This window comes from Musca autumnalis, unplaced genomic scaffold (assembly GCF_047663935.1).
Source record: "Musca autumnalis isolate F117 unplaced genomic scaffold, ASM4766393v1 scaffold_3, whole genome shotgun sequence".
Taxonomy (NCBI): domain Eukaryota; kingdom Metazoa; phylum Arthropoda; class Insecta; order Diptera; family Muscidae; genus Musca; species Musca autumnalis.
In genome coordinates, this window is record NW_027411866.1 from 26,256,658 (window position 1) to 26,281,544 (window position 24,887).

The 24,887-nt window shown below is 37.8% G+C and overlaps 1 protein-coding gene across 6 annotated transcripts; it reads right to left on the reverse strand.

Annotated features, from left to right (window-relative positions):
- Nucleotides 1-14,550: 14,550 nt before the first annotated feature.
- On the reverse strand, nt 14,551-23,172 carry LOC141396889 (uncharacterized). 6 transcript variants are annotated; one of them, XM_073972596.1, is made up of 4 exons: nt 23,029-23,172; nt 20,410-20,493; nt 19,854-20,002; nt 14,551-19,793 (listed from the first exon to the last, which is right to left on the reverse strand). In XM_073972596.1, the coding sequence occupies exons 3-4, from the start codon at nt 19,968-19,970 to the stop codon at nt 15,264-15,266; spliced, it is 4,647 nt and encodes a 1,548-aa protein (XP_073828697.1). In that variant the 5' UTR covers nt 19,971-20,002; nt 20,410-20,493; nt 23,029-23,172; the 3' UTR covers nt 14,551-15,263. The 6 variants fall into 6 exon arrangements, with proteins under 6 accessions (XP_073828697.1, XP_073828702.1, XP_073828700.1 ...); XM_073972601.1 differs by having other exon boundaries at nt 20,410-20,443; nt 23,043-23,164; XM_073972599.1 differs by having other exon boundaries at nt 20,246-20,443; nt 23,043-23,164.
- Between the last annotated feature and the right edge of the window lie 1,715 nt (nt 23,173-24,887).

Genomic DNA, 24,887 nt, shown 5'->3' on the forward strand with positions numbered 1-24,887 from the left:
AGGCCGACCCAATTTCCAACTGATGGCAAACCAGTTCGAAATTTCGTCTTTATTCTATTATTTTTATTACGTCAGAAATGAAGCAGGTAAGCAAGGCAATCAGGCAAAGCAGCTTATGTACGCAGGCCTTTAAGGCCTCGGTACATAAGCTGCCTTGCCTGGTTGCCTTGCTTTCCTGCTTCATTTTTGACATAATAAAAATAAAAGAATAAAGGAGGCCGAGCAAATTTCGAACTGGATTGCCCTTTTCTTTTTTATTCTTTTATCAGAAGCAAGCAAGGCAACCAGGCATGGCAGCTTATGTACGTAGGCCTTTATAAAGAAAAATTTACCTTCTAGCTCATGAGAATATAGAAGCCAATCAATTTGTTATGCGGAATATGAAATTTCAGAAAACTGCTTACGATTTTGATATTTTCGATTAGGAAAATAATGGACAAGGAGTAAGTTGTAAGGAAATCTGGCGCCCAAACGCCCAGGTGAATAAAGCAGACAAACAAATTGATGTCTCCAATGAAACATCATACAAATATGATGCCTCTGATGAAGAAAACAATGGAAAAGTAGAAGAAACTGATCTGTGTCATATACCTTCCCAAGCCAGACTAGAAGAAACTGCTTATGATTTTGATATCTACGATGAATGCGGCTCGGAAGGTTCTGAAAATGATATTGAAGGCCAAAAACTTCAACATAGGCCAGCCTTCAAGTATAATAACCCCGATGCTGAGTCTTTCGATAGCGATGATTGTTCCAATTAAATTCAAAATAATTCCAAGAAATCTAAAAGAGGGCAAAGAGAGGTTGCTTCTATGGAACATTTCCGAAAGAAATGGTGCTTCGATAGATCCTTTCCCAAGGAAAGGGTGCTTCGATAGACTTTTTCGAAATAAATGGTGTTTCGATAGACCCCTTTTGAATGAAAGTGTTCTTCGATGGACTCTTTATGAATGAACGGGTGCTTCTATAGACCCTTTAGGAAAGAGAGAGAGGGCTACGATAGACTCTTTCTGAAAAAAGGGTGCTTCGATAGACTCTTTCTCAAAGAAAGTGTGCTTCGACAGAAACCTTCTGAAGGAAAGGGTGCTTCGATAGACTCTTTCTGAAAGAAAAGGTGCTCCGCTGGACTCTTTCTGAAAGAAAGGGTGCTCCGCTGGACTCTTTCTGAAAGAAAGGGTGCTCCGCAGGACTCTTTCTGAAAGAAAGGGTGATCCGCTGCTCGATAGACTCTTTCTGAAAGAAAAGGTGATTCTATAGACCCCTTCTGAAAGAAAGGGTGCTTCGATAGACTCTTTTTGAAAGAAAGGGTGCTTCGCTAGACTCTTTCTGAAGGAAAGGGTGCTTCGATAGAAACCTTCTGGCGGCAAGGGTACTTCTATAGACCCCTTCTGAAAGAAAGGGTGCTTCGATATACCCTTTCTGAATGTAGGGTGCTTCAATAGCCCTTTTCTGAAAGAAAGGGTGCTTCTTTAGACTCTTTCTGAAAAAAGGGTGCTTCTATAGACCCTTTCTAACAGAAAAGGTTCCTCTATCGACCCTTTCTAACAGAAAAGGTGCCTCGATAGATCCTTTCTAACAGAAGAGGTGCATCTATAGTCCTTTTCTGAAAGGAAGGGTGATTCCTTAGTCCCTTTCTTAAAGAAAGAAAGTGTGCTTCTATATTCCCTTTCTGAAAGAAAGTGTGCTTCTATAGTCCCTTTCTGAAAGAAAGTGTGCTTCTATAGTCCCTTTATGAAAGAAAGGGTGCTTCTATAGACTCAGACGGTCTTTTTTTATTTTATAGAAGACCCCTACGGTGCTCTTCTATTCTTTAGAAGACCCCTACGGTGCTACTCTATTCTTTACAAGACTCCAACGGTGTTCTTCTATTCTATAGAAGACCCCTACGGTGCTCTTCTATTCTATAGAAGACCCCTACGGTGCTCTTCTATTTTATAGAAGACCCCTACGGTGCTCTTCTATTCTATAGAAGACCCCTACGGTGCTCTTCTATTCTATAGAAGACCCCTACGGTGCTCTTCTATTTTATAGAAGACCCCTACGGTGCTCTTCTATTCTATAGAAGACACCTACGGTGCTCTTCTATTCTATAGAAGACCCCTACGGTGCTCTTCTATTCTATAGAAGACCCCTACGGTGCTCTTCTATTCTATAGAAGACCCCTACGGTGCTCTTCTATTCTATAGAAGACCCCTACGGTGCTCTTCTATTCTATAGGAGACCCCTACGGTGCTCTTCTATTCTATAGGAGACCCCTACGGTGCTCTTCTATTCTATAGAAGACCCCTACGGTGCTCTTCTATTCTATTGAAGACCCCTACGGTGCTCTTCTATTCTATTGAAGACCCCTACGGTGCTCTTCTATTCTATTGAAGACCCCTACGGTGCTCTTCTATTCTATAGAAGACCCCTACGGTGCTCTTCTATTCTATAGAAGACCCCTACGGTGCTCTTCTATTCTATAGAAGACCCCTACGGTGCTCTTCTATTCTATAGAAGACCCCTACGGTGCTCTTCTATTCTATAGAAGACCCCTACGGTGCTCTTCTATTCTATAGAAGACCCCTACGGTGCTCTTCTATTCTATAGAAGACCCCTACGGTGCTCTTCTATTCTATAGAAGACCCCTACGGTGCTCTTCTATTCTATAGAAGACCCCTACGGTGCTCTTCTATTCTATAGAAGACCCCTACGGTGCTCTTCTATTCTATAGAAGACCCCTACGGTGCTCTTCTATTCTGTAGAAGACCCCTACGGTGCTCTTCTATTCTATTGAAGACCCCTACGGTGCTCTTCTATTCTATAGAAGACCCCTACGGTGCTCTTCTATTCTATTGAAGACCCCTACGGTGCTCTTCTATTCTATAGAAGACCCCTACGGTGCTCTTCTATTCTATAGAAGACCCCTACGGTGCTCTTCTATTCTATAGAAGACCCCTACGGTGCTACTCTATTCTTTACAAGACTCCTACGGTGTTCTTCTATTCTATAGAAGACCCCTACGGTGCTCTTCTATTCTATAGAAGACCCCTACGGTGCTCTTCTATTCTATAGAAGACCCCTACGGTGCTCTTCTATTCTATAGAAAACCCCTACGGTGCTCTTCTATTCTATAGAAGACCCCTACGGTGCTCTTCTATTCTATAGAAGACCCCTACGGTGCTCTTCTATTCTATAGAACACCCCTACGGTGCTCTTCTATTCTATAGAAGACCCCTACGGTGCTCTTCTATTCTATAGAAGACCCCTACGGTGCTCTTCTATTCTATAGAAGACCCCTACGGTGGTCTGCTCTTCTATTCTGTAGAAGACCCATACGGTGCTCTTCTATTCTATAGAACACCCCTACGGTGCTCTTCTATTCTATAGAAGACCCCTACGGTGCTCTTCTATTCTATAGAAGACCCCTACGGTGCTCTTCTATTCTATAGAAGACCCCTACGGTGGTCTGCTCTTCTATTCTGTAGAAGACCCCTACGGTGCTCTTCTATTCTATAGAAGACCCCTACGGTGCTCTTCTATTCTATAGAAGACCCCTACGGTGCTCTTCTATTCTATTGAAGACCCCTACGGCGCTCTTCTATTCTATAGAAGACCCCTACGGTGCTCTTCTATTCTATAGAAGACCCCTACGGTGCTCTTCTATTCTATAGAAGACCCCTACGGTGCTACTCTATTCTTTACAAGACTCCTACGGTGTTCTTCTATTCTATAGAAGACCCCTACGGTGCTCTTCTATTCTATAGAAGACCCCTACGGTGCTCTTCTATTCTATAGAAGACCCCTACGGTGCTCTTCTATTCTGTAGAAGACCCCTACGGTGCTCTTCTATTCTATAGAAGACCCCTACGGTGCTCTTCTATTCTATAGAAGACCCCTACGGTGCTCTTCTATTCTATTGAAGACCCCTACGGTGCTCTTCTATTCTATAGAAGACCCCTACGGTGCTCTTCTATTCTATAGAAGACCCCTACGGTGCTACTCTATTCTTTACAAGACTCCTACGGTGTTCTTCTATTCTATAGAAGACCCCTACGGTGCTCTTCTATTCTATAGAAGACCCCTACGGTGCTCTTCTATTCTATAGAAGACCCCTACGGTGCTCTTCTACTCTATAGAAGACCCCTACGGTGCTCTTCTATTCTATAGAACACCCCTACGGTGCTCTTCTATTCTATAGAAGACCCCTACGGTGCTCTTCTATTCTATAGAAGACCCCTACGGTGCTCTTCTATTCTATAGAACACCCCTACGGTGCTCTTCTATTCTATAGAAGACCCCTACGGTGCTCTTCTATTCTATAGAAGACCCCTACGGTGCTCTTCTATTCTATAGAAGACCCCTACGGTGCTCTTCTATTCTATAGAAGACCCCTACGGTGCTACTCTATTCTTTACAAGACTCCTACGGTGTTCTTCTATTCTATAGAAGACCCCTACGGTGCTCTTCTATTCTATAGAAGACCCCTACGGTGCTCTTCTATTCTATAGAAGACCCCTACGGTGCTCTTCTATTCTATAGAAGACCCCTACGGTGCTCTTCTACTCTATAGAAGACCCCTACGGTGCTCTTCTATTCTATAGAACACCCCTATGGTGCTCTTCTATTCTATAGAAGACCCCTACGGTGCTCTTCTATTCTATAGAAGACCCCTACGGTGCTCTTCTATTCTATAGAAGACCCCTACGGTGCTCTTCTATTCTATAGAAGACCCCTACGGTGCTACTCTATTCTTTACAAGACTCCTACGGTGTTCTTCTATTCTATAGAAGACCCCTACGGTGCTCTTCTATTCTATAGAAGACCCCTACGGTGCTCTTCTATTCTATAGAAGACCCCTACGGTGCTCTTCTACTCTATAGAAGACCCCTACGGTGCTCTTCTATTCTATAGAACACCCCTACGGTGCTCTTCTATTCTATAGAAGACCCCTACGGTGCTCTTCTATTCTATAGAAGACCCCTACGGTGCTCTTCTATTCTATAGAAGACCCCTACGGTGCTCTTCTATTCTATAGAACACCCCTACGGTGCTCTTCTATTCTATAGAACACCCCTACGGTGCTCTTCTATTCTATAGAACACCCCTACGGTGCTCTTCTATTCTATAGAAGACCCCTACGGTGCTCTTCTATTCTATAGAAGACCCCTACGGTGCTCTTCTATTCTATAGAAGACCCCTACGGTGGTCTTCTATTCTATAGAAGACCCCTACGGTGCTCTTCTATTCTATAGAAGACCCCTACGGCGCTCTTCTATTCTATAGAAGACCCCTACGGTGCTCTTCTATTCTATAGAAGACCCCTACGGTGCTCTTCTATTCTATAGAAGACCCCTACGGTGCTACTCTATTCTTTACAAGACTCCTACGGTGTTCTTCTATTCTATAGAAGACCCCTACGGTGCTCTTCTATTCTATAGAAGACCCCTACGGTGCTCTTCTATTCTATAGAAGACCCCTACGGTGCTCTTCTATTCTGTAGAAGACCCCTACGGTGCTCTTCTATTCTATAGAAGACCCCTACGGTGCTCTTCTATTCTATAGAAGACCCCTACGGTGCTCTTCTATTCTATTGAAGACCCCTACGGTGCTCTTCTATTCTATAGAAGACCCCTACGGTGCTCTTCTATTCTATAGAAGACCCCTACGGTGCTACTCTATTCTTTACAAGACTCCTACGGTGTTCTTCTATTCTATAGAAGACCCCTACGGTGCTCTTCTATTCTATAGAAGACCCCTACGGTGCTCTTCTATTCTATAGAAGACCCCTACGGTGCTCTTCTACTCTATAGAAGACCCCTACGGTGCTCTTCTATTCTATAGAACACCCCTACGGTGCTCTTCTATTCTATAGAAGACCCCTACGGTGCTCTTCTATTCTATAGAAGACCCCTACGGTGCTCTTCTATTCTATAGAACACCCCTACGGTGCTCTTCTATTCTATAGAAGACCCCTACGGTGCTCTTCTATTCTATAGAAGACCCCTACGGTGCTCTTCTATTCTATAGAAGACCCCTACGGTGCTCTTCTATTCTATAGAAGACCCCTACGGTGCTACTCTATTCTTTACAAGACTCCTACGGTGTTCTTCTATTCTATAGAAGACCCCTACGGTGCTCTTCTATTCTATAGAAGACCCCTACGGTGCTCTTCTATTCTATAGAAGACCCCTACGGTGCTCTTCTATTCTATAGAAGACCCCTACGGTGCTCTTCTACTCTATAGAAGACCCCTACGGTGCTCTTCTATTCTATAGAACACCCCTATGGTGCTCTTCTATTCTATAGAAGACCCCTACGGTGCTCTTCTATTCTATAGAAGACCCCTACGGTGCTCTTCTATTCTATAGAAGACCCCTACGGTGCTACTCTATTCTTTACAAGACTCCTACGGTGTTCTTCTATTCTATAGAAGACCCCTACGGTGCTCTTCTATTCTATAGAAGACCCCTACGGTGCTCTTCTATTCTATAGAACACCCCTACGGTGCTCTTCTATTCTATAGAACACCCCTACGGTGCTCTTCTATTCTATAGAACACCCCTACGGTGCTCTTCTATTCTATAGAAGACCCCTACGGTGCTCTTCTATTCTATAGAAGACCCCTACGGTGCTCTTCTATTCTATAGAAGACCCCTACGGTGCTCTTCTATTCTATAGAAGACCCCTACGGTGCTCTTCTATTCTATAGAACACCCCTACGGTGCTCTTCTATTCTATAGAACACCCCTACGGTGCTCTTCTATTCTATAGAAGACCCCTACGGTGCTCTTCTATTCTATAGAAGACCCCTACGGTGCTCTTCTATTCTATAGAAGACCCCTACGGTGGTCTTCTATTCTATAGAAGACCCCTACGGTGCTCTTCTATTCTATAGAAGACCCCTACGGTGGTCTTCTATTCTATAGTAGACCCCTACGGTGCTCTTCTGTTCTATAGAAGACCCCCACGGTGCTCTTCTATTCTATATAAGACCCCTACGGCGCTCTTCTATTCTGTAGAAGACACCTGCGGTGGTCTTCTATTCTATAGAAGACCCCTACGGTGCTCTTCTGTTCTATAGAAGACCCCCACGGTGCTCTTCTATTCTATATAAGACCCCTACGGTGCTCTTCTATTCTGTAGAAGACACCTGCGGTGGTCTTCTATTCTATAGAATAGAAGACCACCGTAGGTCTTCTATTCTATAGAAGACCCCTACGGTGGTCTTCTATTCTATAGAAGACCCCTACGGTGCTCTTCTATTCCATAGAAGACCCCTACGGTGCTCTTCTATTCTATAGAAGACCCCTACGATGCTCTTCTATTCTTTAGAAGACCCCTACGGTGCTCTTCTATTCTATAGAAGACCCCTACGGTGCTCTTCTATTCTTTAGAAGACCCCTACGGTGGTCTTCTATTCTATAGAAGACCCCTACGGTGCTCTTCTGTTCTATAGAAGACCCCTAATTGTTTATTGTTTATTTTTTGTTTAGGTCATCCAATAAGACAAGCTGATACCTCCATTTCCTGTCAAAATATACATATTGTCGTAGTTTGAAATTGAACAAAAAAAAAAAACATAGTTACCCATGGCAAAATTATCAAAACAAATTTTGGTTATTTCAACCAAATGTTTAAATTCTTTTGAAATATCGCGAATTAAGCATTTATCTACAACTAGCTAAATGCTCGCTACTTCGTATGCGGAAAAGAAATAATATACAAATAAACAATATTTAATATGGTGAACACTGAAAATTTTAATGTACTAATACCTATTTGAATTGATATTTAATTTCTTTCAAGTACTGCTCGTACACGTTTTGTTCGAATTTCAAAAAAAGACCTCTACACTTCAACAGCGGCCTACATTTTAAATTCCAGCCAATGTTTTTTTAGAACGGTATCGGTATTTTGAAAATTTTATCCACATTTTTCAGCCGAATTTTGGAATTTGTGATATCAAAATGTAGAAAACCATTATTCAGAAGATGTTACCCTATATAACAGTTAATTTTTGACCTTTTTGTCTCAGGATGTAAAAACCTTTTTGTAAAACATTAGCCGCATAAATCTACCTTTTCAAATGAACTTACTATAACGTTCAGAATGGACAACAAAGATAAAAACAATTTTGTTGAAAAGGTACTGTTTAAGTAAGAATTAATATATTTCAGTTTAATTTGCATTGTTTGGAAATGCTCGTTTGTCGTTTTACTTTCATTGTGTTTGATTCACTCAATCGTTAGAAAACTGCCTACTCCTTTTTTATAACAACATTGATCTGCCATCTAGGAGTTTTCTAACGAGTGTTGTTTTTGCGCTTACGCGACCTTTCGGCATTATTATTGACTCTTCGTTTTCGATCGCCACTCGTAACACAGGTAATCTGTTCTTCTATTTTCCCTTTAATTATTTATAATTTATTTACTCAATAAAGCTTCTGCTTTTTGTTATTTGAAAACTAAAACGTTCGTGTTTTATTTCTTATCTTTTTCGAAACGCAATTTCGGCGCCTTTACAGGTACGATTGACTTTTTGATTTCAGTACATTATTTAGGAACCGAATTCGTGTTAACCTAGATGTATATCTATCATCCATATCTAAACCCTGCACACCAACAGCGGCTATAATACCAAATTTCCGAATTCCACCTCTACTCGTAATACCATTAATACTTCTCGTATGAAAGTAAGAATTTCAATAAATATTTCCAACAGTAATTGCGAATTTCAGGATTCCACCTCTATCCGTCTACCCAAATTTAAATCGTACCAAATTTAGTACCATTTAGTACTTTTCGTACCCATAAGTACGAATTTCCAAAACTTCCTCAATCCCACTCTCCAACAGTAACGTTAACTCGAAATTGCAAGATTCCAGCTCTATTCGTTCACCCAAATATAAGTTGTACCAAATTTAGAACCATTTAGTACTTTCCGTACCCATAAGTACGAATTTCCAAAACTACATCAATGCTACACTCCATAAGTGATCTTAATTATAAATTTCAGGATTCCAGCTCTGTCTGTTCACCCAAATCCAAAAATGTACCAAACTTAGTACCATTTCGTACTTTCCGTACATTTAAGTACGAATTTCCGAAACTACCTCAATCCTACACTCCATAAGTAATCTTAAATCCAAACTTCAGGATTATAGCTCTACCCGTCCACCTAAATTTAAATTGTACCAAATTTAGTACCATTTAATACTTTCCGTACCCATAAGTACGAATTTCCAAAACTTGCTCAATCCTACATTCCAACAGTAACCTTAATTCGAAATTTTAGGATTCCAACTCTATCCTTTCACCCAAATATAAATTGTACCAAATTTAGTACATTTAGTACTTTCCGTACACATAAGTATGAATTTCCAAAACTACCCCCATATCTCAATCGTTCACTTCTACGGTAATCTAAATTCCAAATTTCAGGTTTTCAGCTCTATCCGTTCACCCAAATCCAAATTGTACCAAATTTAGTACCATTTAGTACTTCTCGTACACATAAGTACGAACTTCCAAAATCATTTCCTTATATCAACACCACTTCCCAAAATAAACAATTGGTACCAAATTTAGTAACTTTTCGTACACTTACAGGTGGAATTTCCAAATTTCAGAATTCTAGCTCTTCCCGTTTGCCTAATACAAAGGGTACCATATTTAGTACCTTATAGTACTTTTCGTACCCTTCTAGGTCGAATTTCCAAAAACCCAGCCTTATCTCACCCCTACACACCGACAGCAACGCACAGTCAAAATTTCAGCTTTCTAGCTTCACCGGTTTCTTCTGGGCGATGATATGTCAGTCACTCACTCATGCTAAGTTTACATTTACAAAATCCACTCGATTTCAACTGTCAATTCCATATCTCAAACGTCAAATGAAATCTCATCTGAAATCCTTGGATTTCATTTGACGTTTAAGCTATGGTTTTGACAGTTGAAATCGAATGGATTTCGTGAATGTAAACTAATGCTTGGTTTACATTTACGAAATCCACTCGATTTCAACTGTCAAATCCATAGGTTAAACGCCAAATGAAATTCAGATGAGATTTCATTTGACGTTTGAGCTATGCAATTGACAGTTGAAATCGAGTGGATTTCGTAAATGTAAACCAAGCATTAGCATCAGTCACTCACTCACTAATACCCCAGTTACACTATTGAAGGTTAACCCACTGGGTTTAATAGATCCAGTGGGTTAATCTTTGCTGGTTACACTTAGCTTTTCGAGGATATAAACTGTCAGCTGATGTTTGTTTACGTATACATACAAAATAACTAATAAAGTCGTGTTTAACACTTTTACAATTTCTCGCATGAGATATCGTCCCCTCTTTGCTCATATTGGTATATTTTACACACAGGGATACATTTTTGTATCAAGTGCTCTGTTCCAGAACCTGCAAGAAGCTACTATTTTTTACTACGATAACATTTTTTCCTTTATGTTATCGGAAAAAATAGTAAAAATTAGTAGATTCTTGCAGTTCTGGAACATACCAAAGGTATCAAGCGTACTTTTTGTTAAAAAAGTGTATAATCATGGTAGAATAAGAAAGGTAGAACAGGTTCGAAAAAGCCATAGAAAATCAACCCTACACCTATGCCCGCTTTCTTTCAAAATTGTCAATGGTGACAAACTTCAATTTTTGTTTTTGTTTCATATAATATTCAATTTTCAAAATGAATAAAATGTTTAAAAAATAATATGAGCGTTGTACAGAAAAACAAATATGGTCGTTCGGGTATTATTTCAGTTGTCTGGTTCCGCTTCCCATCCGTATCCAGACTCAAAGGCTAAAGAAATGCATGTGATGGGTATCGTGGCATCGATTCGGGCCCAATACGAATTGAGGCGGATGCATCGTCCAGATCTAAATTGACCTAAAACCACTCGTGCTTGCCTTGGCAGCTGGCGTTCTTCTGCTGCGATGGGTGGGCGTTGTCCCCATGTACGGCATTTACATTGTAACTCTTTATTGTCTTCGCGACTGTATTATTGTGAACGCTATTAAAGCCTGCCTGATAGGTTACTTGATCTAGGGAAAAATGTGCAAAAGATCCTAGAACAAACCATGAGCTGCACTTAACAAAAATGTCTAATTGTTGTTTGGAAGGTTACGGAAGGAGTGGACTGATAAGCACCACCTTCCAACTTTGTCTTCGATTGTCAGAAATGTTATGATATGCAAAGTTTAGAGCTACGCAGTATCTTGTTCTAAAGTTGTTGCGCGCACCAGTCGCTACACATGATGATCGTAGGGAATTTTACAGTTTCGACCTATTTTCTCAGGACCCCGAAACAATCAGTTCCAACAAAAATCGAAAGGATACGAGAGCACGTCCTAAACTGTATTTTTCCATTTTTTTGTGTGGGAGGTGGACAGATATAGTCCATATTCCAAACTGATGTACCTCTAGAAAAATATTACGATATAAAAAATATGGACCAAATACGTTACATTCTTCGAGAGATCGTGACAGGGACACTATTTTTTGTGAACAATTTTGAACTTTTGTGGGGCAGGTACCCGAGGATGTGCATTAATATTTTTAAACTTGATCTAAATTTGGACAACGTTTACGAGGGCAAATTTTTTGACCGAATCGTTCGATCTGTTCGCGATTTATCGCGCGATCCAGCCAGACCGACAGGGCTTAGTGACCTTTTCGTCCTTTATATCATGAAATGTTCAGCGGTCCATTTCACTTTTAATATATTCCCTTTACGCTATTATGTGGAATTCTTGGAGTAACTAGGAATATTGAAATCATTAAAATGAAATAATTTCTCGCATCTTTTTTGAACAATTTATTTTTATTTCGATTAAAATTATTTTTGTTTCAAATGAAAATTCTGTTATGTATGTATATATGTATGTGTGAAATTATTTACTCTTTGAAATGTGTGAACAATCCAAACAAAACATCAAAATGGGTTTGACACAAGTCGGTCACTAACAGAAAAAAAATTGTAATCAGCTGTGAGCTCTGCCATACCTTTCTTATTATACCATGTGTATAATGTAAAAAAATAAATAATTTTATGATTTTCAAATAACTTTAGATTTGTTAACTCCATAAAATCTCATGCGACCAATCGTAAACGTGTAAAACACGACAAACTCTGTTGCAAAAACAGTTGCAACTTTTGGTACTTTTTGAGTAGAGTTGGATTTTTTTGCACAAATACCGAATACAACACTGTATTTTTGGTGGATTTATGCCGGATTTAAAATAAACCCAGTCGTGAGAGGATTTAATTTTTGTATGGCAAATCTGGTCAGATTTGACCAGATTAAGCAATAAATCCTCATAAAGTGGGTTAACCCGGCAAAAAACTGTAGTGTAACCGCACTATAAGCTCTTTTATATAAGCTCTGTTCCAGAACTAAAAAGTTTTTACAATTTTTACCACTTTTACAAATTTTTCGTTTCCGTACACAAAATTTATATGAAAATCGTTTTCGACTTTTACGATTTTTACCACTTTATAAAGTACGGGAACAGGCCAATATGTAGATTATCTTTGTGTTTTGTGGCGTTTATTGTTGTGTGATATAAAAGAAACCAAAAATAAATAAACATTTTTAACCCTCCGTTATGTTTGGTTTACATTCGGCGTCTTTTCGTGATTTCGAAGGCGTTTCGTGATTTCGCGCGGAATCAAGCAACATTTATCATGATTTCGCATACAAAAATGAAATCATCTCATTTAGTGATTTCAGCAAAATCAACATCGAAATCACAGTACACATGATATACAACCCTGTTTGTGACTGAAAAAGTACCAAAAGTTGCAACACTTTTCACGTATCACAATAAACAAGGTAGATGGTCAATTGCTGAAACAAAAAAACAAGATGTAAGAACGGCCAAAAGTCTTAGGCCCGTTCTTACATCTTGTCTTTAAAGTCGATTTTTGTTATACCATACTCTTGTGCCAGACTATGAAAATTTTCATGAAAATGGTTTGAGCTTATGGGTAAGAAGGGAGAAAGGGAGCTTCTACACCTCCGCTCTCTCCTGAAAACTAAAAAATTTTCATGTTTTATTTTCAGTGTCTGGCACAAGAGTTACTTAAACCCCCAGTTTTTGTAAAAATTTTTATTCTTCTCACACGAATTGTCAAATTTTGTAGATCGATTTACTCGCTTTATCGCAAATTTAGAGCGCTGATTTTTAAATGAGGAATCCTTAATGATATATGGAACGGGTATACGAAAAATTAGATGTGTATGTCATCTGGGGGCTGAGCTATGAATGCCTAAATTATTACGAATATAGACGAACGAACAAAAATAAGTTACAAAAACTGGGGGTAAGAAAAGTAAGGAATAAAGTTCGCATTACAAGGGATTTGTTATTACATCTTTCATTTAAACTAAATGTTATACTTTGTAAAAATATGGTAATATCAAGCATAAAAATGTGTATACCTCAAGTTTTCTCAAATCTGATTGGTTGATTTGAATTTGCTGACAATTTTTTCTTGCTTTTTGTGCAGCATACTCTCGGGCGCAGTTTAAATTTTAAAAGGAACACAAAGTTCCTTTTAATTTATCTGACACTTATTCTTAAAGCAAACATGAAAGAATAAAAAATGGGTTATCTGACCGATACCGGCCAATATTTAACTACAGAAAGGATGTAATAACGGGCCTTAAAGTTAAAACAAGTATTTGGTTTAAGTTAATATAGCGTTTTTAGATTCAGGGAGAAAAATAGAACAAGGTGGGCGAAAAAATTAACCCTTTATGGACCAAATACACATCTTGTACCTTAACCCTTTGGGGGCAAAAACTGGAAAGAGTGTTATTTGTCTACAGAATTGAAGGCATCGACGTACGATAAGTCCAGAAGCTTTTTTGTTGTGTTTCGTTTTAGTTTTAATGTGAATATGTCTTAAAATTATTACCTTGAAAATCCCAAAATATGATGTGACATATTTTGACAGGCAGCCGTGCTAAGTGGGCGCCCTCACTATACTTCCTTTGCAAAGAAGCGCGTCCCTGATCTAGAGACGCATAATTTCAGGCAATTATTTCAATGAAATCACTCTAGTATGGACCGGGACTTTAGTATGGAACTTGATCTAAAACGCCTGTTAGACTATGAACTTAGACCATGTTTATATTATAGCCATTTGCAGGCTTAACATTCTTTATGAGGATTTATTTGAAATATAGACAATGGAATTGACATTTGAAATCCAGTGGGTTTGTTAAATCCACTTACATATATATAAACGTACTATTATACTATGATTTAAACTGTCAATCCCATAAATATATGTCAAATAAAATCCAGTGGATTTAGAACTACGATTTATTTGACGTATATACTGTGGAATTGACATTTGAAATCGAGTGGATTTATAAGTCTAAACGTACTATAAGTCCTGGTCAAGACCTATTTCTCGGAAAGTATAGACTGCCCCGGAAAACTACATATATATATATCGTTGTAATCAGGCGATCAAGTAAAAATTTCAGACCGATTCGAGAGGTGGTCCTAAACGACACTTGTTCCCAATAAAAGGCACAAAGGGTTTTCTGTTTTTTTTTTTTTTTATTTATTAGCTTCCAATTTGTTTCTCCCTTTCATATACTTCCCTACTAGTTCACCTTTCTTATGAATGACTAATCATTATGAAGTTCAGCAAAATAATTCTGCCTGATGTGACTATTAATGGTTGTGAAAATATGAAACGTTTTTGGAACAATATATTTTATCTGTATCTAACGGAATGTTCCTTAGAGTGTACCGAGATGTGGCTGGTTAAGTGTCTAACTAGTATTGAAGAATTTATCACAAATTGTTGGACATTGGAAGCTTGCAGATTTGTCAATGTGTAAACTCTGTTTATGTCGTGATAAATCTGGACAAATGAATGCAGCATTTGTGAGTGATCATTCGAAGAAGTCGATATAAGCAGGCCTTTAGAGTAAAAACTTAACAAATTTCAGATAGTAAATGCTTCAACGAGTTCATAACGATAGCGTAGCTGAAGCTGGCAGTATTCAAAGTAAGATTCTTTGTTGGGATGTTGTTGGGCAAAGTGTTGTTGCAGTAACTTAAATCTGGGACAGGTGTCATGACAAATTCAACATTCAAGGCTGGGTTTCCATTCAGCTATTGAGTCATAATATTCCTCAAGGGTCTGAGGTCGACTTGTCACTGATTTTAATGAACGTTTATGGCGTGTATTTGAATTGCGCTTGAAGCCACATTTTGTCGGAAGTTAACTCTGTAGCAGAAATATCAAGTGTGGCTGAGATTATCCATTTGAATTTCTTTAGGCAGAATTTCGCTTTGTTTACAATTGTAAGCTTCTTTAAGTTTACGCCTCCGCTGTTCTCTGCAGTACTTCTTGAACTCAACGGGGTGCAGATCTAGCATGTGCTGACGGCGATACTTTGCAGTTTTGTTGGAACTTGGACACCAAAAGCAAACATATTTGCGTTCATTAGTGTGACTTCTGAGATGTATTTTTAAAGTATGCTTACATTTAACGATTTTGTCGCAAATTGGACATTGGACGCATTCAGTTGGGCCACTATGTTCCTTCTTGATATGTTGCTTTAAATTATTCTTATTTTTATATGACTTTCCACAATCTGTGCAAATGATGCCGTTTGATTCGTTGCGTTTATAACCTTTGCAATTGGGTTGATGGTATTGAAATTTAGTTATGCCCTGGAATACCCTACCACAATCGTTGCATTTGAACGTTTTGAGTGATTTTGACGCTCCTTGGGTGTGCTTTTCTAAAAGATGCTGAGTCAGGGCACTATTTACGGTGAAACTTCTATAGCAAATTTCACATTTAAAGGCACGATCATCCTGGTGATAGAAAATGTGTTTCTCGAGTTCATAACGATAGCGCAGCTGAAGATGGCAGCATTCAATGTAACATTCTTCGCTGGAATGTTGTTGGGCAAAGTGTTGTTGCAGCAGCTTAAATCTAGGACAGGTGTCATGACAAATTCTACATTCAAGGTTGGGTTTCCATTCGGCTATTAAATCGTCGTACTCCTCCTGGGTTACTGGTCGTTTAGAAGGGTATCGGAATGAGGAACTATTCGCACGTCGTTTAGATTTAGAAGAACTGCGAGTCTCTGGAAGGCACTCTTTATCGGAACTCATTTCCGTATCGGAGATATCGTATTTCAAAGCAGGTTTAAAGTTTGGAATTCCATGACTTTCAAAGGGATTTTCTTCTTCGCCTTCTTGGAGATCACCTGGTAATCTACACTCAATTTGCGAATTTCTTTGGTTAGCGGTATTGGGGGTTTGATCCTGAGTTTCGTGTTGATTGCAATTATATGTATCTTTTGGCATCGTCATGCTCTGGTTTTTCCAGTACTTCTTATACTCAATGGGGTGAATATATTGGATGTGCGTACGGAGACCCTGAACAGTTGTGCAGGAACTTGGACACCAAAAGCAAACATGTTTTTGCTTGCTTTCATTAATGTGGGTGTGGCTCTTGACATGATAATTTAACATGATTTTATTTTTAACGATTTTATCGCAAATTGGACATTGAAAGATTGCAGATTGGTCAATATGTGTACTATTTTTATGTCGTGATAAACTATCCTTAGATTTATATGATTTTCCACAATCTGGGCAAATGTGGCCGTTTGATTCATTACGATTATCGCCCTTGCAATAGGGTTGATGGTATTGTAATAAAGCCTTGCGAAAGAATACCTTTCCACAGTCGTTACATTTGAAGGTTCTGAGTGATTGTGACGCCACTTCGGGATGTTTTTGTGAAATATGCTGATTCAATGCACCCCTTCTGGTGAAAATGCTATAGCAAATGTCACATTTTGAGGCTTGAACGTCGGCCTGATGATAGACAATGTGTTTCTCGATTTCATAACGATATCGCAGCTGATGCTGGCAGCATTCAATGTAACATTCTTCACTGGGATGTTGTTGGGCAAAGTGTTGTTGCAGTAATTTAAATCTGGGACAGGTGACATGACAAATTCTACATTCAAGGCTGGGTTTCCATTCGGCTATTAAATCATCATATTCCTCCTGGGTTTTTAGTCGTTTAGAATGGCGTTTGAAAGAGGAATTCTTAGCACCTCGTTTAGATTTTACTCCAACCGAATCAATGAAGGGTCTGGGAGTCTCTTGAAGGCACTCATTGTCGGAACTTATTTCCGTATCAGACATGTCATATTTTAAAGCGGGTATAAACTTTGGAATCCAATGGCTTTCAATAGGATTTTCTTTTTCGGAACTTTGTTCAAGATCCATTGAGTCTTTGTTCGTTGAACTTTTATTTCTTGTATAAATTTCTCTGTGGGATAGTTTTCTTCGTTTCACAGCTGAGTTTATATGACTCATCCGCATTGTTCGCTTTTTATTCTGAGTCAAAGGCATTTTATCATCCGAACTGTTGCATTGTTTACTTTCACCCAACCGCTTTGAGTTGGTGGAAAAATGATGACCTTTTTCGGAGGTTTTGGAATGTTCCGAAAAATTTCCATGATTCAAAGTTGGGACGGTGACATCTTTGTTGAGGACATTTGAGGCATTTGTAGTTTCCCAGGTTTCCCCTTCGAAAGGGGTAGGAACTGACGTTGCTGCGACTGTGTATTGAATTGAATTGCTGTCCCCTCGTGATAAAGGTAAGCAATTTTCCACAGTGATTTTAGCAGAAGCTAGGACAATTGCTTCATTGGCATCGCCAATCGAATTGTTATTATTTTCCTCTATGCCAGACAAAACATTTTCAGAGTGTTTAAAGAAACAATTTCCGGCAACTGAAGATGTGGCATTGGAGGGCAAATCCCTACGGAAGGCCGGTGAATTTGAATCTACTGTATCGTATCTTTGATTGGCATTATTTTCCGCCATGATGGTCCTCGAATTTCCTTCGACGGTCGGTGAGTTTAAATTTCCTGTATCGAATCTTTGGTTGGCATTATTTTCCCCCATTATAGTCTCCAACTCTCTTGCAACGGCCAATGACTGTGAATCTCCGGTATTGTAAATTTTATTTGTTTTATCATTTGTGGCTGTGGCTGATTGATCTGGCTGAATAAGCGACATTAGGGTCTGTTGTTCTGCGTTGGTGGTGGTGTTGCGAGCAGTTGTTATATTATTGATCCGTAATAGAGCTGGGCCGTCATTTCCTTTGGTTTTATTTGCGAATATAGCTTTGGTATCCCATATTGAATTTGAATCTCCCATATTGTGACTTTGCTTGGCTTTACTTTCAACGATGTGTGACGACAAATCACCTCCAGCAACTGCCTGTGAATTTGAATTTCTTTTGACGTTGCTAGGCCGGGTTTTACGGTTCTCAGACCCAACTAAACTAACGGGATATGTTAATTCTTCATTTCCCACCTCAATAATGGACATTAAAGTATCTTGTTCTGCCTGTCTAGTGGTGGTATTGGTGAAAAAGTTTGAGTCACTAAGCCCATGGAAATCTGGACGATTTTTCAGTGGTACTATCGTAGTTGAGGCATTATTATTTCCGCCATCATTTTCAACAATTGTAGATTGTTCCAGGGAAATTCTATCATTCCAATTTCTGGCGCTGGACGCCAAATTCCCTAAGGCGGAATTTGAATCTACACTTGTTGTTTGCTTAGTATATTTTTGTTGGTTGGTCGCCAAATCTTTCAAAACCATACTTGAAACTGTTGTTGAATTTTGTTGAAGATTGCTGTTGGATTGGTTTCCTTCTTCTTGTATTACCATAGGAATATAGATTCGCCGGTTTTGTTCCCAATGGGCATTTGTAGGTCTTATGGCATTGAGATGTGATTCATTTTCCATTGTGATGTCAGAGGTTAACACCTCAACATTGGTCACCGAATTGTTATTAATTTCAGTTGTGGAATGCGCAGTGGTATCGACAGGGTGATGCAAACTCGTAGATGATGGAAGGGCCAGTGAATTATTTTGCATCATCGAGCCAAGGGTTGCAACAAATGTGCCAGGATTCAAGTTATTTGCCTGATAGGAAGAATTTGCAGCTACCTGGAGATCACGTGGTAATCTACACATATCAGATTTACTGACAGCCAAGCTATTATTGCCTTCAACCTGAGTTAAGCAGGGGTTCTCGGCAGTCATAGCAAGATTTGCAGGGCCTGTGGCATGTGATGAAGACTTTTTGTTTAAGCTATTGAAAGTTGATTCACTTATCTCGGAACTATTTTCATTGAAAACATTGTCGGCTAATTGGAAATATGCTGAAGATTCAACCTCATGTCTTTCTAAATTTTCATCTTCTTCGTCTTTTAAGGGCAGAAATTCTTGATTTGTGCAAGGCAATTCTTTGGGATTTGATTCTGCAATATCTTCTGATTTCACACTTACAGTACTAATAGAATCCAGGGAAGCAGAACGTTGTATTGCATGGGCCATTGAATTTGTCTCATGATCTTCAGCATTGTCTTCGGATTCTATACTTGTTGAGCAATCCAGGCAATCAGAATGACGAGTTGCAGAATTTGTCTCATCTCCAACTCCAGTAATGTCTTCTGATTGTATTGGAATTGTGGAATCCACGGAATCAGAATGCTGTGTTGTTGCAAGAACCCTATGTTGAGATTCTGGTCTTGGAACCATCGTTTTGTTTACATTATTTGATTCTACAATATTGGTTCGATGCTGACGATTGCTTCCCATTTCCATAAGTTTCCGCTGAGCTTCAAAAACAATTTCTTGAAATTCATCAATTACGGAAAGATGGTGGGTACATGCTCTACATATCCATCTAAATGTGTTGGACCATGGAACAATGAAAAACTGCAAAACGTGTGGTATTCATTAGAGTTTAGATATTGTAGAAGGGACCTTTCAACTTACCTCCGCTGAGAAATGTTTTTCCACAAGTCTTTGGATTTCATTTGGATGATTGTTTTCGTCATAGAGACGTTGGTGATCATTTCCCATAACAGCACATAGGCGACAGTATTTATCCATTGTTGGCAGTTGGAATCATGAACACCATGGATCTGAAAAAAAGATAGAAAAAATAATTGAAAATGTGCAAGAACAACGTATAGAAAAGATCACCTTGCGGTGATGCCCAATTTGTCGATAAAATGTTTATCAGACCAATAGTAGGGTCTCATGTTAAATAGAAGAGTTCTTCTATAGAAAAGATCACCGCAAGGGACTTCTATAGAATAGAATATCACCATAGCGGTCTTCTATAAAATATCACCGTAGTGGTCTTCTTTAGAATAGAATATCACCATAGTGGTCTTCTATAGAATTGAAGGTGTCTTCGGCATAAATTGAGTAGTTGGGTGGGGGGAAGTCCATAAAAGCCTGCCACTTGCAAAAAATATATGTATGTATGTAGGTATGTTGTTCCCGCGTAATTGTTTTCTGATTGAAAAACGTAAACAAAACGCACCAACCAAGATCATTCACAATTCTCATATGATTTGCTGTAATGCAATTTCATTTAAACATTAATTTTTTAAATACAGTTAGTCAACTTAATTATTGCAAAACCAAAATTATTACAAAATGTTAAATAAAACATCATTTTATTGATATAAATAAATATCATTATTAATATTTTTGTTAACAATGCAATTCTTACACATGTTTATTAAAGGGCTGTTTACACCATATATCAATGTAATATGAGCTGTCATTTCTTTCATCCATTCGACATTCTCTATGTTTGTCAAAATTGACGTCATCCATACAACTTTCAATTTGTTCGTTCATACCTACAAGTGTCATTTTCGTATGACATAACCTATAAATACAAAAACAGCTGTTTTTGTCATTGTTTACATTTATTGTTGAGTTGCAAATTTGGTCAAATTTTAATTTTGGTTGAAGGAAAATTAATATCTAGCATGTTTCTTGTGGTAGAATAGGTTTGGGGTTATAGAGGCATTCATGTTTTTGCCACAAAACAATCATTTCCAAGACTGCTTCTTTCGACCAATCGATCTGAAAATAACATTATAAACACCCTTTATTTACTTTTCTAAATATTTTAATATACATAACTTTCCATTTTCTTTTTTAAAAGATTTTGTTTTCTTTTTTTTTTTTTGAGAATGCCAGAAAACAGCTGATAAATTTATGTTTACATACGAGAATGCCGTATCAAATAGAGCGCTCCCTAAATGAAAAATGTACATATGAGTTGCCAAATCATTTTGATAGATGAAAATTTTCATAGTGGTCACACTATGTGTACAACATTCGCAGGTAGAAAATTTGACATCTCATACGACATTGATAGATGGTGTAAACAACCCTTAATATATTAAAATAAAAAGTAGGTAAATTTTACTAAACATTTTCTTAAAATTAACAAAAATGCGTACAACTCATTATTTGCACTGTCAACTAAAAAATTGCAAAATTCACAACTTTTCAGTTTTTCACGGTATTTTTCGAAAAGTTGGTTCTAATATTTAGTATGCTCTCATTTGGCATCAAAAACAGCTTGTAAACGTATCTGAATTTAATAAATAATTTTCGGAATGTTATATTCCAATGGTATTTTTCAGCCATTCTTCTTTATTGCATTTTATTTAGTCCCCCAGGTTAGTGGGCGACCTATTCCTGACTTTTTCCTTCAGGTGTACCTATGAATTTTCGATGGGGTTAATATCTAGACACTGGAACGGGGTCTAAATATCTTGGGCGCAGTTGTATAGCAACTAAGTCTTACATAAATTAGATTTATGCTTAGGGTCGTTGTCTTGGAACTAGAACTTATATTGCAATTTGTTTGCATTTTCAGGGTCAACAGGCCCAAATTTCTTGACGCTTTGGGTCAATCTTTTCTTAAAACATCTAAATAAACCTCCTATGTCATTGTTTCTTCCAAAATCAGATTTTACCAACGTCACTGCTTCGTATACTACCCCATACCATAAGTGACAGTTTTCCGAACTTTACGGTATGTATTAAATTTTTGTTTTCCATGGCTTTAAAGGGTTTTCCCAATACTTTTTGAGGTCCATTGTGATAGTACAACATAATTTTAGTCTCATCAGAAAATATAACGCCATCCCAATACTAAAGATGGCGTGAAAAGTTGTCTATAACAAGTCTGAATAGTTTCTATATATTGTGATGGGAGGGAAATGGTTTTCACCTAGTCACTCGTGATGAGTGCTTGTTATTATGTAGCACTTTTCTGACTTTTCCATGTGACACACTTACTCCAAAATCATTTTTAATTAGAAAAAGCTATTTTCTGATCCTGCTTTGGGCTATTTCGTTAATTTCTTTAATCATTCTACAGTCAATTCGTGAGGTTACTATTTTGGACCTGCCATGTAACGCCCTCAGTTTGAGCCTGGCTTCTTTCTCGGTGCGGTATATGATGTTGTATACACTTCTCAGCCTACGAGAGGTGATTTTAGTGATTTCTCTTTCGGATTTACCATTATTATAATTGGAATAGACCAAATGTACCATATTTTCCGAAACCGTTTACCTGATTTTCTCTTTTTCTGAATATACCGTCTATGTTACACACACAAAAATTAATGTATGATAAAAAATTATGGATCTACATGTTCACATACCGTAAAAGTCTTAAAAAATCCTTAAATGCAAAAAATCGCGGGGGAAACCCCACGGTTTTATTGCACATTAATTCATTTTGCAATTATTTAGTTGACACCACAAAAACCGGGTACCTATCCTTTTTGCCCGTTGTTTTTGTTATTTCCAACCGATTTCTGCATTTGTTGGCTTGATGTTGTCATTAAAAGGTAAATCAACAGATATTTACAAAAAGCCCAACATTATTGAAAGCATTTCTTGTAGTAATACCTAATTAAACATCTAAATTTTTAAAAATTCATCGTTTGCAATAATATAGTTGACTAACTGTATATAATTATTGGCCTGTTCCCGTACTTTATAAAGTGGTAAAAGTCGTAAAAGTTGTAAAAGTCGTAAACGATTTTCATATAAATTTTGTGTACGGGAACGCAAAATGTGTAAAAGTGGTAAAAATTGTAAAAACTTTTTAGTTCTGGAACAGAGCTTATATGTAATTACTTCAAATGTGCTAAATTATTATATTTTATTTGTTTACATCACTTTATTTTATTAAAGAGACTGAAATGCAATAAAGAAGGAATGCTTGTTCTCACATCGGTTCATTTTGGTGAACAAGAATTTCAACAAACAAAACTACCCAGCAAAATTTGACGGAAGGGGTTCTTTACGATGACGTGATTTCATGTCATCTTTTGCATTGCTTCAAAGGAAGTCGTGAAAGATCCGATCTTTTCATTAGGATTTGAACCACTGCAAAGGAAGTCGTGAAAGATCCGATCTTTTCATCAGCATTTGTACCCATTCCATCGATCCAATAGAGATGATGTTTGTGTTTTTATTTACACTTCTGTTTATTTTCATTTTGGTATGTTCCAGTACTGCAAAAATCTACTAATTTTTACTATTTTTTCCGATAACATAAAGGAAAAATTGTTATCGTAGTAAAAATATGTAGATTCTTGCAGTTTCTGGAACAGACCAAAGTTGTTAGAACTGTCGTCGTGATGTTGTTTTACATTTCCTGCATATCAAACAACTAAAACTTCTAAACAATTGGTATTATATGAAGTCCCAACCATCGATCTAAAAATAGAATCGGACTGCACACATTGCTATTTTAAAAGTTCACTTGTCTGTTCTATATCTGACAGAATGAAATCAATCAAATCTCGCTTCTTGGAATTTGAAAAAAAAGTCCGAAATGAAAAGGAACAAGAATCTGAAAATAAAGAAGAAACTACTTTTGGAAAGAAACAATTAAAAATAAATTAATTAAGCATAAATGGTATTTTCCATAAAAAGTCTCTCCTCCCCGTTCGTTACATTTTGTTCATAGAGATCCCTAAAGCAAGCCGGGTTGTAGATCCCTACAAATTTCCGTCACTAAACAAAAGAGTATAAATTACCAAAATGTTATAAAATAACAAAATTATAAAATAGAAGTAATTTACGAAATAAAAATACTTAAAGGAGTATATTTGGAGTCCATGTTGAAATCTGAACTGGTGATGGGAAGATAATTGAAAAACCTTTTGTAAGATGAAAGAATATTAGTAGCGGAGAACGGAGGAAGTAATCTTTTGCGTTGCAGCGGTGGTGATTACATTGCAATTTTGAATGTAAACTTTTGAAAAACTAAACTGATAAATTAATTGTAGTTATTTCATGAATTCGTTTGAATTAATAAAGAGTTTTGTTTTTCATGAAAACCATATTTCAATACAGCATTTCCATTTTCCAAACAATATGAAAATTTCATGCCAAAGGGGTTGGTTGACATGTCAAAGCATGGGTGAAAATGACGTGTCAAAGCATTGGTGAAAATGACATGTCAAATCATTGGTGGAAATGACATGCCAAAGCATTGGTGGAAATGACATGTCAACGCATTGGTTAAAATGACATGCTTAGGATCCAGAAAAGAACGTCATCTTTTGGGGTCCACGCTCATATAAAATTCATCGATGAAGATGCTAAAAAGATGACATGCTAGATCACTTGCACCCATGATTGAATGTCATCTTTGGCATCGAACATAAAATTCATCGATGAAGATGCTAAAAAGATGACATGCTAGATCACTTGCACCCATGATTGAATGTCATCTTTGGCATCGAACATTTTGCTGGGTAATGAATAAGGCAAAATAGATAAAGGGCCTGTTTCACTATGTCGAAAGAAAATGATTGCGAACGAAAAACACCTAAAATTTGCTTTTCATGGCAATATTGACTTTGTGTTTGCTTTAAAACAACTACAAAATTTAAAAATCATACACGAGATTAGTTTTTTTCTTTCGTTTTCATTTTCGTTCGACATAGTGAAACAGGCTGCAAAAAATAA